The sequence below is a fragment of the Salarias fasciatus genome, chromosome 5 (genome assembly GCF_902148845.1).
Source record: "Salarias fasciatus chromosome 5, fSalaFa1.1, whole genome shotgun sequence".
NCBI lineage: Eukaryota > Metazoa > Chordata > Actinopteri > Blenniiformes > Blenniidae > Salarias > Salarias fasciatus.
In genome coordinates, this window is record NC_043749.1 from 14,656,495 (window position 1) to 14,671,374 (window position 14,880).

General features: G+C 42.0%; 2 protein-coding genes and 1 long non-coding RNA gene across 9 annotated transcripts in view; 1 reads left to right on the top strand and 2 right to left on the bottom strand.

Moving 5' to 3' along the window:
* Positions 1-1,016: 1,016 nt before the first annotated feature.
* On the bottom strand, positions 1,017-1,535 carry LOC115388091 (protein B4-like). Its single transcript, XM_030091024.1, has 2 exons — positions 1,231-1,535; positions 1,017-1,151 (listed from the first exon to the last, which is right to left on the bottom strand). Exons 1-2 carry the CDS (start codon positions 1,501-1,503, stop codon positions 1,017-1,019), a joined length of 408 nt encoding a protein of 135 aa, XP_029946884.1. The 5' UTR covers positions 1,504-1,535.
* Positions 1,536-2,868: 1,333 nt separating this feature from the next.
* Positions 2,869-4,916, bottom strand: LOC115388939 (uncharacterized). The gene is made up of 4 exons (XR_003931534.1): positions 4,807-4,916; positions 3,979-4,438; positions 3,734-3,889; positions 2,869-3,654 (listed from the first exon to the last, which is right to left on the bottom strand). It is a non-coding gene; the product is annotated as an uncharacterized LOC115388939 (long non-coding RNA).
* A 5,738-nt stretch (positions 4,917-10,654) lies between these two features.
* The window catches only part of LOC115388992 (flocculation protein FLO11-like), a 34,571-nt gene continuing 30,345 nt past the window's right edge, over positions 10,655-14,880 (top strand). For all 7 annotated transcript variants that reach the window (XM_030092333.1, XM_030092334.1, XM_030092332.1 and 4 more), the window contains exons 1-7: positions 10,655-10,762; positions 10,956-10,982; positions 11,082-11,375; positions 11,488-11,769; positions 12,180-12,473; positions 14,034-14,087; positions 14,167-14,268. In XM_030092333.1, coding sequence (XP_029948193.1) covers positions 10,729-10,762; positions 10,956-10,982; positions 11,082-11,375; positions 11,488-11,769; positions 12,180-12,473; positions 14,034-14,087; positions 14,167-14,268 — 1,087 coding nt within the window. In that variant the 5' untranslated portion in view covers positions 10,655-10,728. The remainder of the gene's footprint in view (positions 10,763-10,955; positions 10,983-11,081; positions 11,376-11,487; positions 11,770-12,179; positions 12,474-14,033; positions 14,088-14,166; positions 14,269-14,880) is intronic.

Genomic DNA, 14,880 nt, shown 5'->3' on the forward strand with positions numbered 1-14,880 from the left:
CCCTTCCTCCTGCCAATATCTTGATAACTGCTTGCAAGGGCTTAGACAACATAAAGGTAAATATTCCCAAATTGACAGGTCAACATGCGTGCTATCAAGCTTTAAGTATTGAAATTATAGAATTTGTGGATTCTACTGAAAGCAGATCATGTTTGTTGTTACTGCATTCTGAGGTTGTTAAAGTAGATCGCATGTACATGATTTTTGGGGCTTGAGGGTCAGAAATCCACAACAGCAGAAACTAAAAGCTTACTTCAACATGGCTGAGGCTATCTTAACATTCACTCTGTAATCTACTTAAGATAAGCTGCCTGTAAGTCAGCCCGGATACTTCTCATTCATGTCTTTGTTCAGTTTCGAGGCTCAGTGATTAATTGCAACACATTTTCAAAATGGTGGAAGTATGGATGCTGCTTCAGGTTACAAATAGCTAACCCTGAACAGCACACTTCAGGGATCACTGCTCCTCCTGAGTGATCATTTCATGTGTTTGAAGCAAGACAGTTTTCTGCCTGATCCAACATTCAGTTTTTCCCCAAACACCTGCATTTCTTCATACATCTAAAGAAATGAAACCGAGACTTCACATTATAAAAGTAGAAAAACTTTATTGTTAATTGTAAAATTTAATTCTTTCGTCTCCCCGGTGCTTTAGCGGCAGCGGCGTCTCTCCCTCCCTCAGCAGCAGCCTTCTTCTGTGGCGCTTTCTTCGTGTCTGCAGACGGTTTGTCCGACGCTTTCTCAGCAGCCTTTTTAGCCTTCGGCTTCTTCGCAGGAGGAACTTTTGAAACGGGAACAGTTTCATCTTGTGATTTGGAGGAACTGAAGTCCTAAAAGAAGGAAAAGCCATCCAGATTTTTAAGCACAATTGAGACAAAAACTTCATTAATCTTCAGGAAACACTGATGAAGACCACTCACCTCAGATGAAGTGGTCTGTTCACTCCGAGTTTCTTCTTTTTTCTTCACAGCACCTTTTAAGATTAAAACATTTTTCAACACACTTCCCAAGCTTTATCATTGCAGACTGATCTCCATCATTGAAACTATACCTCCTTTCTTGGGCTTTGGTTTCTCTTTGTCAGCTTTTGGGGCCTTCGTCACATTTGGGTCCTTGTTCTCGGATTTGGACTTTTTGGTTTCAGGGCCCAGCTGAAAGACATGAAAGATAAAAAGTAGATATTTAAGTAGAAGTTACGCCCCTCTGGAAGTAGCAAAAGATACAGCTTACCCTAAATTTCCCTGTGGCTCCTGCAGGGACGGTGGAGTTGGCGGGCCTCACTAGAGTGCCATTTTCCAGTCCTTTTCTTAAGCCATTGCGCACCAAGTGCTTCAGCCGGACCGGGTCCACTGAGGGGTACGTCTGCTTGATGTAGCTCTGAATCGCTTGGGAGGACACACCTTTGCGCGAGTCCAGCATTTTAATTGCCTCCTTCACCATGACCGCTGTGGTGGGATGAGCTGGAGGTTTCCGCGCTGCTGCAGCATCTGAAGAGAAAAACATTCTGCGAGGTTAAAAGTCCACGAACACTGCAGAGCTTCATATAGTCACACTGGTTGATCATCATTTACCTGATTTTGCAGCTTCCTTTTCTGCTGGCGAACCACTTTCAGGAGGCTTTGGCTCTTCTTCGGAGGCCACCGGTTTCTTTTTTGGAGGCATAATGAGAACACTCCACAGGTGGAGCCCACAGCGATCTGCAGGAATTGCTGTGCCACGCTGTCTTTAAGCCGTCTGGTGGAGCGAGACCAGCTGAATCCCATCATTAGGAATTGTGAGTCTCAGCCAATAGGGACGCAGCCCTGAGACCAGCTTCCACTGAGGTGCTGTTTGAGAACAGCAGCCTCTGTATTGCAGTAGAGAGCTTTCCCCCTGTTTAACTACAGCTGTGAGCAATGAGTGCCCCTCGGTTTGAGGCTGTGTCGAGGCGTGGTCTGACTGCTGCATGCAGCTGAGGGAGATCTGGACATGAAGGCCAAGTGAGCCAGTTTGGGGGGAAACTTTGTAGCTCATGACGGAGAGGTGGGCTGCTGCTTCAAGCAGTTAATTAGATTTCATCATATCACAGCGTTAGTGATGTGTTTCTTTTCTTTCAGGAAAATTCCGCTCAACTTGTTGCTTAATTTGTGACAGAGGTAACAGTGTGCAGTGGACTGTCTCCACAGCAAACACCTTGACTCTTATTTAAGTAGCATCGTCCACGTACCTGTAGGAATGGTTTATTTTACTTTATTCGCAGTCTCTCTGAGCAGGTGTCTTCGAAGTTACAGTCTAAGAACAATGAAAGGATTTTATGTTAACCCATAACTGCCATTTTATTCTAATCTTCAGGTCTTTGACATCTCGTTACATGGAAAATAAATTTCATTTTCTTGAGTTGAATGCACGCCTCCGACTTTTCTTGTACCTGTTAAAATTGTTTGTCTTTACTCTGGTGGTCGAGGTCCATCTTGGCAGGTGTATCTATCTATGGACCTTTATGTACTGAGTCCAGTCACACAAAACACTGCGTATTCTGTTATGAGCAAGGCACAACTTCCTCAGAAGGGTGTGAGATACATAATCCCTGTAGTTTGTATACACCCCCCACCAAAAAAAAAAAACAAAAAACACTGAGCTCCCACTGCGTTCACACTGCAGTAAAACTCAAAAACGTCCTTATTTCTTGTTGATTCTGTTGACACAGCAGAGCATACACCAAGTTGTTTCTGCAAAACTTCAACAAGAGATCATTTTTGCCTCATTTCTCGTCTTGCTGTAGTTTTTAAAATGTTCCGACACCAGTTCTTTGCTCTGCAAATATCAGTCGTCTGTCACACATATTTACTCCCTTTATTTGATGTATGGTAAATTAAGACAGCTCAAGCACTTGCCACTTCTTTAAAACATGCTTTCCTTTAGATTCAGGGTCATGCTAATAGTGAATTATGAAGAATCTTAATCTTTCTTAAATCTGGCTGCAATGAAAACATTGAGAGCTGAGGGTTGGACTGCTGTTAAAAGCTCGGACAACAAAAGACCAGTGAGAAGATCTTTGCTTGAGCAGCTCTATTGCATATACATACACGATTCACAATACTAAAATTAAACAAGTTTACATTGATAGCCCTGAGAGTTTAACATGCGTAGATTATATTTTTATGACCAAATAGACTGGAATGAATAGTACAAAAAGTTCAGTGTTATTGTTTAACTTTTTTGTGTCTTTGTCCACAGATGTAAAAGATAATTTCAAACTCTTTGTTACAGTGTAGAAGATGTTTTCTGGGTTACTGTTGATTTCTCCAGCTTTTAATTTTTGTTCAAGTTTGTGTTGTTGGTGTTGGAGAAGGTGTTGTTGTTACTAAAGTGTCCTTGTATTGACAGTGATGCAGTAGAGGTGAAAACAATATTCAATTTACCCAGTTTTAGATATTTGAAGCTTGTGTCCATGACCGCTCAATCCATCTCTGTAAAAGTGTAGTTTTTGATGAACATTGTTTTTGTCAAGCAGCAAACAAGATACTTCGAACTGCAGGGATTTTGTTTAATGGAGAAACTCAAGTCGGAATTGAGACTGGTCTTCAGAGGGCGGTGGTACATTATCATAGATGGGATGGCCGTCATAAAGTCCTCCGGAAATCACAAGAGTGTCACCGTCCACCGAAAACCCATCTGTTGAAAATAAATAGGCATCTTTAACTGCAGCACCAAACGGAATGTCTCAGACTGTATAACGAAGGAAAGGCCTTACCTGAGTTGTCCGCATTGCTAAGGGGTTGATGCAAGTACTGGATTTTGTGTTTGCATTTGTGGAACGTCAACATGATCATCATAATCGCAACAACCGTTCCCAGAACAACGCTGAAGACGATTGTCATTCTCTTTTCGGAGGGATTCAACCCTAAACCTGCAGGAAGAAATGTTAATCTGTGAGCAGAGAACACTGAACAAAGTTTAATTATTTGTGAAACCTGGCAGACGGACCCTGATGAGTACCTTGTGTGGTTTTGTTCTCTGAAACTGAAGTCGTGGCGACAGTTTGAGATGAATGTGAAGCAGCAGATGTGGTTGTCTGGATGACGGTGGTCTGGTTTGCGTCTGCTGTTGTTAAATTCAGCCGTGACGATTCAGCGGTAGTTGTTGAGTTTGTCACATTAGACAAGCTGGTGGATGACTGAGGAATCTCAGAGTAACTCGTGCTCTCAGTTGAGCTTTCCGTGCTGCCGGCGGCCGGAGCCGGGCTCGTGTCGGCAGACTGCGTCGAGCCCTCAGTCGGAAATGAAGCAGCGGTTGCATTTACTGTAGAGTTAGGTGAGGTTGTTGTCACATCTGTCAGGTTGAAAGGAGATGTTGGCGGTGGAACAGTTGAAGTGTTATTTCCTGTTTGTGCCAGAGGAGAAAGAGCCAGAAGGCACCAGGCGAAGATGGCAACGGTCGTATCCATGTCAGCAGAGTCCTGTGGAGAAAGACAAAGCAAAACAGACTCATACTTCTTTTTAAAACTGAGCAATGCTTTTAAGAGACTTTATTTTTGGTCAAAGGTTTGAGCGTGCTCACAAATTAAACCCTCTGGTGCCTTTTGTGAAAACTTGGCCATGAGACGGAGCTTGATAACCAGGTCACGTTACACACGGGTGTAGAAGTAGGCGACTTTGATCAAAGTACATCAGAGTACAATCCAAAAGTGGCCCTGGTTTCCTGGAGCTGATTAACAGAACCACGTCCGTTCCTTGTTTTCATACTAAACTTTGACTAAGCTACATCTGAACATTCACCAAGTCATTAATGCCGCTGACTGAATCATGGGAAATTCATTTGACTCACCGTTTGTGGGTTCAGGTTCAGTTCCCTGTTGGTGCGTCTGCCTCCATGTCGCAGCAGACTGTCCTCTTCCTGCAGCCCGACGAGACTGAAGGGTCATTTTACTGGCGTGGTGGCAGGTAGAAGTGGGCAGGGCTGCGCTTTGTAAACTTCCTCAATTGTCTGTTGTCAAGGAGACAAAGGACATGCCTGTAACCGAGTCCAAAGCTCAACCGTTCCCCCTACGCAGTGCAGATTAATTTTACTGCTTACAAGTACATCTCATAGCCAAACCATTAACTTTCACCGCTATACCCGTATGTGTATATGACAAATCAAAATCTGATCTAATCTAATCGCAGGGTGAGGAGCCTTCACTTGTGCCACTCCTTGATTCTTTCCTCAATGTTTTCACTGATTAATCCATCCACTGACGCTCAGTATGTTTTTCTGTGGATGTTTTGTACCAGGTTTGAACACTGTGCAATGATTTTTATTGACAAATAGTAACTATACTTGCAATTTGAACAGGCAGGTCATACAACGGGAACAATTCCTGTCAATACTTAAGTATCGGGTTAATAAACAACTGACCACCTTTCTTTTTAAACTGAAACGTTAAGCAATAACCATCAACGAAGAATGAAGTAATGGACACTGTCCATGTACAAAATAAAGCTGGAATCTAATATCAGCGAGAACAAGTGAACAAAGGGGAATCAAAGTGAAGCAGTTGCAGCCCTTCACTGTAGAACAGGAAATGGGAGGAGCTCAGTCAGTGTGGAAGAGATGCAGTGAGTTTGTGCTATTTTTCTGTTGCCACATGATCCAGAATTAAATTCATTCCTCATTTCTTGTATTTAGCAGCATATACTGAAGTTTTCATACAGTTTTACATTAGTTTTCACACATGTTCCTACTAATATCTTAATCATAAATTAGAATTACAGCAACAAGTTTGAAATACATCATATATATATATATATATATACACATACATATATGTATACATATATATATATATATATATATATATATATATATATATATATATATATATATATATATATATATATATATATATAACATTGCTATTTCTAACAAATAAATCTGAGGCAAGTTTATTTGTATACCACTATTCATACAGAAAGTAATTCAAATGCTTCATAAGGACAAAGAAACATATAATTGAAATCATAGAGACAAAACAAGACATCAAGAAAGCAAAAGAGTATGCAAAAAAGAAAAGACAATTCCAAGCTTAAACAATAGTTAAGAATTTTATTTTAAAATAAAGCTAATGAAAATGGAATAGTGTATTTTGCACTTTTCCACATTGGTGTGGAAATTCCATATCTTCTATCTATCCCAGATCTTCCATAAGTATTAAATCCTCTCAGCAGAGAAACCCACAATCACACTGTTCCAGCTACTTTTGCGAACAGCGGACTCGTTCTACGCATCCAACACAGAAATACCTTTCTACATGAGCAGAGGAAAGCGCCTTACTCATGAGTTCAGCTGATCTTGCTTGCGATCCAATGTGAAATGCAGAAATGAAAATCCTCTCTATTGTAGCACACATGTTGTGCATTTGCAGTTAAAGTAGATGTCAGGTCACCTTTCATCAGGCTCACCAACATGACTGTGCAGAATATGCCAGTGTGGTACAGTTTGGCATGGTACAGATTTTAATGTGTTCTGACAAAATTTGTGGATAGTACCGACAGTACCGACGCGAACTGAACAGCCAGACTCTGAACATTGTGCAGTTTGATAGCAGATGTGTGGTCAGAGTGACCGTGCTGGTTGAAAGAACTACTGTCACAAAATGTTGGACAGTATTTTCGCTGACTGAAAGAGGGTTTTCCTTTTCAGCAGTAGGTCTGTAATGCTGGTCTCTGATCCCATCCTCAGTGTCAACACCAGACCGACAATCATACCTACAATTCCTCCCTGTAAAGCACAGAGAGCTGCAGTCAGATAGTCTCTCAGTCTGATACATTCGATTTTTTTAAATGAAAAAAATGCAGTTGTATCAGTGAACGTTTCACACAAAGCCTCTAGTGAATTAGTGCTCAGTCGATACGTTTCAGAGGTGTTGGTCTCCTACTGTCCGACAGGAGGTGCTGCAGCACCACCCACTCTTCACACAGTAAACAGTCTGGACTTTGTCCATTTTTACTTTTACAAAAGAAATATGAAAACAGATGTGTTCACTGGTGCAGCAGCTGTCTTATTTTTACTATCTGTACATTCATTAGGATGTTGTTTGTGGACATTTGATAATGTTTGATCACAAATTAATGTCCTTCTTTGAGGAGACAATCATAGAAAATGTCATTTGTATTTGACATTCTGCTCAGATATTCTTTAAATGTGTTTGTAATGTTTTGAATATTGAGTGAGTGACAACATTCCCAGACCTTTGGTTGGTGATTACAAATAGAAAATGAAAACGTGTGAGACCAGGTATGTGGCTTTTCTTGTTACAGTTTGAACTTCATGATTTAAATCTTATCCAGGATAATGCACGGGATGATCAAATGTAACTTGTAAGACTTGTTTGCCTCTCTGAAGGGAGCATGCATTGAAATTATTGCTTCTTCCAGCAAACGCCGACAATTAATGAGCAGCGATCACAGAGGCAGATTGAGCAGTGAAGCCACTTCCTATAGAGCTGCCACAGTCTTATTTTCAGAGTGTGTGAAGTGCATTCTTCGAAACTGTCCGCTGACAGGAACTGAGCTGCTGAGAACGTCTCATCAGGCTTCACTGCTCAGGTTACAAGAGCTGTTTTACTCTGCAGAGGTTGTTCAGTTCTGCATTCACACAAACATATACTCCATGACAGTGAGTTAAGTAAATTCTAAATTCACTAAAATAACTCTTTTTGTCACTGTATCTTCACCAGGTTTTATATTCATATTTGAATTAACAGACAATGACTGAGGCAACTTATCTTTTCACAATATTTCACATGTAGAAGGACATTTTCAGTCTCATGATTCTTGCAAGTTTAATGGAATTTAAAAGATCGGGCCATTATCTCACCTTGCGACCTATGAATTCAGACAGAATTGTATCACAACTTAGAAAACAATGTACAGAATACAAAGTCATGGAATTATCATTTATATCGATAACTTTAGGTTCATTTATATTAAATTGCAAAAATTGTCTTGAAGCTTGATACTTCAAAACCACACACTGAAAAACAAAAAACGGTGTTCTCGCACTTCCTGGGCAGCCTCTCCTTCAAGCTCGGGTCCTCTACCAGAGGCCTGGGAGCTTGAGGGTTCTGCAGGATCTTTGCTGTTCCTAACACTGCGCTCTTCTGGACAGAGGTCTCAGATGTTGTTCCTGGTATTTCCTGGAGCCATGCATCCAGCTCGTGCCCCGATCCCCCGATCACTACTGGCACCACTTTTTTCATTCTTTCTTTTCTTTAATTTAACCTATCCTGAGGTCTGGTTGCTGTGTGCCCAACAAATTTGCTCTTCTGAGAGGAGCTTATAAGTATAAAGCTCTTTTTGATGACATGGCTTCTTAATTAATTTTATTTATTTTGAACACTGATGCAAGACATTGCTGGACCTGACAGGGGGACAGAAAGACATGAAGAGAGACAGCGAGTGAGGGAAACAAGTGAAAAAGAGTGAAGAGAAGGAAGAGAGAGCAAAGACAGAATGGTCTTTCTATTATAATCGACACTCCAGACGACCGGCTACTGCACCTGCATGAAGATATGACAGAGGGCATCCTACGAACTTTTGTTAGAGAAGATAGCTTGTAGTTATCTGGAACACAAGCTGAGGATTCAGGCATCAAATTACATAAGGGCATCAGGAGAGACCTAATCGAGACAGTCATTAGTCTGAAACACCACAAGACAACAAGGTGACCGAGTCCACATGCAGAATATGAAGAGTGATTAAAGGTCAGATCCTGAAAATGAAACAGTGATCATGCATATACGACCTCTGACCACTGAGAAGAAGCAGGCCAGAGAGGCCGTCAAGGCCCAGACAACCGGCAGCGATCCCAGATACCAGATCCAAACCACTCCCCCAGGCAGACGTCCATGCACCCGTTCAGAAGTGGGCAGAGGAAGGCCCCGGCCGGGATCCTTGGCGGCCTCGAGACCCGGGCCCCAGAGGATCAAGACTTGCAGGCAGACGCCGGCCCCACAAGGCACTGGACACCCAGGGCCGGCAAAGCAGAGGGCCCAGGGCCCAAGAGCCCATGAGCCAACCCCACCCACTCAGGTAGAGGGCCATGACCATACCCAGGAGAACCGGCCCCCATCGGAAGCTACCCTCATAGCAGTCAGACAGATACAGTATGCTCATGAGAAGTGATGAAGTTTGTGTTGTTTGCGATTAAAACTGAGGGGCAGTACCCACCCCTGACCGTGAGGAAGGCCAAATGAGCAGACCAACCGATCCGAGCAGCCCTCCCCCGACACGGCGCGCCAAGTTCCCCGGATGTGTGTGTTGTACATATTTGGTCATGTTAGACGACTAGGATAAAGGGGTCTGGAGATGAGGTCTAGAGGGAAAAGAACTTCCCTCCAGAGGGCGAGCCGCTGGTGGCAGTAGACACTTCTGTCACCCAGGAGCCCCGCGGTGCAGGACAAGCCAGGAGTGACACCCCCAGACCAGGGCGGACAGCGACCACAGCTGGCACCACGGTTGCCTTCACACCCCACATCTTCTCTCGCTGCTTTATCATCCCTCGGTATTTCTCCAGCTGTTCCTTGTTTCCTGATGTTGCTGTCACTGGGGATCACAATATTGAGCACTACTGCTCTTTTCTCATGTTTATCCACCACCACAATGTCAGGCTGATTGACCAACACCATCCCACAGGATCTTGGCTTGGTTGTTCTCCAGCACCTTCAGGGGTGTGCTCCATCAACGACCAGCCACTTGATGCTGCCACTTGAGGAGTTTGAAATGCATAAAATAGAAATAGGTTAATTTCTAAAGAGACATTAGAAAATATCCCCCCCAAAAAGTCTTCCTAAAACTATAAAGAGGACTGTGATATTCCTCACATATTTGGCAACCTGCTTTGCTTGGAACCAGTTAAATCTATACCCATCATGCAATGCAGTGACTTATTTCATAAAGTACTACACAGCATGCAAGTCTCATGAATTTCAAAAAGCTGAAGTTGAAGTTCACCTGTCTTTTGACAGGACCTCAATACAAATCCAACATAGGTCTGGCATATCGTGCAAGGGTTGCATTCTTTATCAACAAACAGACTTTAGGCTCAGAGAGGGATTTTGTCCCTCATTTGAACTGGCTGGGGATTTGTTTTTACTGTGCAGAGAAAGGGTCTCATGGGAGGAAGTTCTGCAAAAAGACATTCATTTCTTCCTCATTTCAAGTTTCTTTTCTGCTGGGTTGGACAGTCTCAGTTCCATTCAGTTCCTCTTGTCTGTCATTCTCATGTGTAAGTTGAATCTTATTTGTACCGTGAGTTTTTAAAAATACTGTGTCAACTTAAAATGCAGTCCGTCATCTTAACTTATAGCCTCATGTGGATGCTGTGAGGTGTTCAGAGTATATATTGCATATATTGTTATGTGTAAGATATTGTTCATTGCCTAAAGAGGCCTGCATTTACCAACATTCCATCTTGCCCCAGAAAACGTGACCCTCTGCTGCTGCACCTATTTTTTTAGCTTCCAATTCTTTAACAGTCAATCCATTTAAACATTTCAGTATTATGATAGACACTTTTATTAAGACAAACATACTGTGTGTACCTGAGGGTTTTTCTTCTGATTGAAGTTGTGTCAAACTGAGAGAGTGACATTTCTGTTCCGGTGGTTTTGGTAGGTCAGTTCAGACCACACTGTTGTGAGAGGATGCTCTTTAAAGAGAAGCTTCAACAGAAAAGTGAAACAGAAGACTTCTGGTGTTTAGCTTCATTATGGCTGCTCAGCTGCTGCTATTTGTCTTTATATGTGAGTACAAACTGTTGTATACATTTTTTTCTTTAAAATACTAGTAATGATTTTTTTCTGAATATTTATTAATTAATGTTTATCATTCTGTTTCTCACTTTAACATCAAACTGTTAAAACCAGGCAGGGATAGCGTGAGAAATAACAGATGAGCATTTAATGTGTCTTTTCCTGCTTCTTACTTGTTTGGCAGGTGCCTTTGTAAAGAATAATGCACACGGTCAGTTTGTTAAAAATTCTTATCAACAATTTGACTGTTTGTAGCTGAATGCTGTTTGACACGAGTGTTACTTTGCAAATTATCCTTCTGAATTTTCAGCCCTCCTTCAACCCAGAGTCTCAGTGAATTCATTGCTGATCACAGAGACAGACTCGGTCACAGTGAGCTGTCACACTTCATCAGATATTCCTGTGTCTCAGTGTGATTTCTACCACTCGACCTTGAAGATATCTGAAGGCTTGTGTGTTCAGACGCTGACAGGAGCAGAGTTGCTCCAGAAGATAAAGAAGACCTCACCTGCTGAGGTGGAACTGAAATGTTCTTACTCTGTAAAGCTTGATGCAATTAATTCTACATCTCCAGACAGCGATTCATCAACCATCATGATAAACAGTAAATAACTACACTGCTATACTGAGAAATAGCAGATATATTATACAGTATATATCCTGCACATAGTGTAAACTGAGTTATTTAAACAGAAAGTTTTTCTTCAACTTTTCAGATCTTCTCCAACCAAAGCTGATGGTGGAACCACTGGAGATCACAGAGACAGATCCAGTCACAATCAGCTGTCAGCTTCCACCATCTGTTAATCTGTCAACATGTTATTTTGAATTTTCAAGACAAAAACCTGCCAAAAGTTTCTCTTGTTTGAAGACACTGACAGGAAAAGAACTGCTCTCAATGGCGGAGCAAAGCTCACCGTCTGAAGTTGAAGTGAGATGTTTTTACCTGGATGCAAATCAATCTCCCAAGAGCAACATTTCCACTGTCATCATACGCAGTAAGTATGCTCTTGTAATCTGAGAATATCAAAACAAAATTATTACTTTTTGATGGACTATTTCTTTGCTTTGACTGTTCTTCTGCTAAAATCATTCTGTTTATTTCACTTTGCATTTGACCAAGAAACATGCATTTGTGGGATGAGCGCCGGTGCTGTTTGAACACGGTGTAGATGACTGGGTCACAGTAGGTAGAACGTTGAATCAAGACTGAGGCCTGAGGAAATGTGATTACTTGATTTTATGACAACATTGAACCAACTCACTGACAGTCTGTCTGTCAGGCTCCAGCAGAGACGCCTGCAAACTGTTCATCACATTAATAGAAGCCTCTTAAGAGGCTGAAGGGTTGTGTTTGGTAGTAATAACTGTAAAGTAATAAATATTTCATCATGTGTTTCATTTCCAGTTCCTCGTCCTGAACTGACAGGATATCCTGCAGTGATCACAGAGATGGATTCAGTCATGTTAAAGTGCTCGACTCCGTCATCTTTTCCCGTGACTGGGTGTTATTTGAAGTTCATGAGAACAAAAGTTTCACAGTCCATCTCCTGTGATCGGTACCTGGGAGGAGTTGACCTTCTGTTTCTTGCAAAACAGACTTCACCTGCTCAGGTTGACCTAACATGTTATTACACTGTGAAGCACAGAGGAGCAGACCAGATTTCTCCAGACAGCCACATCCTCTCCATCAGGATAGAAAGTAAGTAAAAACTGCTGTTTGTTTTCTCTTGATGATGATGGAATATGTGTTTTGAAGGTGTGAAACAGAAAGAAAGTCTCAACTTGTTTAATTCCCTGTTAACTGTGTTACATATTTTTGTTCAGTTGTGATTTATGATTAATGATTGATTGATATGATTTATGATTTTAACTGTAGGCTCCAGGATGTTTACACAGTTTCTGTTTCCAAAAATGACTTTTACAGAATATAAATGTCAGATATCTATTTTCTCTCTAGTCAGACATGCACCTTAAAGATCTCCATAATGTGACACTGACTGGATTTATTGTTTTTCAACAAGTCATGAAACTTTGCAGATCTGACTTCTTCTACATGGAGTAAAGCTGTTAGTTCACCTTCTATCTCTGTAACATCATGTTAACCAATGTCAGAAACCTCAAGCTCTCCTCTCGCATTGAGAGGAGTGTGTTCCTTCCAGCTCCAGACGCTTTCCTAATTCGAGGTCAGAGGATGTCGTCTCTGGATGAACACAGGTTCACAGAAACTCCTCTTTGAGGCCAACTCCTTCCATGTCCATGGACAATCCTTGACAAGCACAAAAGTCTAACAACAGGTCACCGCATCAATTCAGGCTGAGCAGACCGTTCCTCCCAGTCACCTCCGTCCAGGTTACCTGGTTGTTACAGCGTGAGAGTTAAAGTCACCAGTAAGAGTATGGAATCGGATGATGGTGTCTTTTCCAGGACCTCTCTCACTCCCCCTACAAGGCTGACAACTCTGAGTTATTGTTGGTGCAGAAGCACAAACAAACACAAAATAGTTTTCCTCCTCACCAGGTTAGGTTTTGGGCTTGTTTTCTGAGCCTTCAGTCCAGACCTGTCCACCTGGCCCTACCAGGAGTGTGTGTCCTGGACGGCATGGCTCTGAAGAACTCCAGAAGACACAAGAATTCCTCCATGAGGAGCCCACAGTCCAGAAAGAGGGAGTGTAATTTTTATGGACATAATGCTGCTCATGGATTAGTGACCCGTCCATCCTGAACCCTGTTTTCACTCAGAGTCAGCTGATTCCAGAGTCCTACAATCCTGTTAGGTAAAGTAAATAAAAGATGAATGGATAGATACCCTACGGCTGATGATGTGATAAAGCCAGTTTGAGACAAAGAGCATTTTATAATGTCGGGTTTACAAAAAAAGAAGCAGCATTGCTTTTGCTTTAGTACAATTCAGAAGCAGTGTACTTCAACACAGGATTTCTGTACAGTGTCTGCCTGTGTAAATATTATACATCTCAGTTTTTCAGATATTTTTCAAATTAAACCTTTGTTAGGGACACATAACTTTCAGAGAAGCTTTTTCCTTGTAAATTAGAGGGAGGCTGCGGTTCAGTGGGGAGAGTGGTCGTCCCACAATTGGAATGTTGTGCGTTCAATTCCCGCATTATCCTGACTACATGTTGAAGTGCCCTTGGGCAAGACCCTGAACCCTGAAATTCCCCCAGTGTTGTACATTGCTTTGGACAAAGTCTGCTAAATGAAATTGTAGAATAAACACTGATTTCTTGCTTTTATAATTGCAGATATGTATGAATGGACCACGACCCCGATGACTGTACCTTTCAGTGTGACCACAGGTGGGACATACACCCTAAAAATCCACAATATGACAATGCCTGGATGATCTGTTTTTCAGAAAGTCTTGAAACTTTTCAGGTGTGACTTCGTCTCCATGGAGTAACACTGTTAGTTCTACTTCTGCCTCAGTAACACCACGTAAACCAACACCAGAAGCCTCAAGCCCTGCCTCAACATCAGGTGATACAGAGTTTCTCAGTGACTTTGACTGAAAACAGTTTTGAAAACATTTTAAAAGTTAACGTCTTTGGGGCGGCTTGGTTGGAAGAGTGGTCGTCTCACAATTGGGAGGTTGTTTGTTTAATCTTCCATCTTCCCCTGTCCATATGATGAAGTGTCCTTGAGCAAGAAACTGAACCCTTAAAGGGGACATATGATGCTATTTTTCAGTCACGTCATATAAGTCTCAGAAGCCCAAAAACATAGTATGTAAGTTTGTTCGCCCCAAATTCATCCTGTGTTCGGAGTTTCAGTGGTCTAAAAAGTCGCTCTGAGGAGCCCCCCTCAGAACAGGCTGTTTCTGAACCTGCTTACCAGGATGCACATGAACGCGTCTGTCCACACCCACTCTCCCACACACACACACACGGTGGGGGCACATTCAGGGGGAGGAGTTAAATCCACTTATTTCAGGATAAGCGGACCAAACTCAAACTCGACCGTTTCACCAGGCATTTTCACAAAATGTGATGTAGCAAGACAGGGAGGAAACAGACAATTTTCAAATTTGAACGTCATAATGAGGCTACTGCAACACATACTACTTTTCAGAAACTCTTCCCAAAGTGAAAA

Excerpts from the sequence above, each read along its gene's own strand:
- LOC115388091 (XM_030091024.1), bottom strand. The coding sequence starts at position 1,503 with ATGTTTTTCTCTTCAGATGCTGCAGCAGCGCGGAAACCTCCAGCTCAT. Across the intron at positions 1,152-1,230 it reads GAGCCACAGGGAAATTTAGG|CTGGGCCCTGAAACCAAAAA; the intron begins GTAAGCTGTATC and ends CATGTCTTTCAG.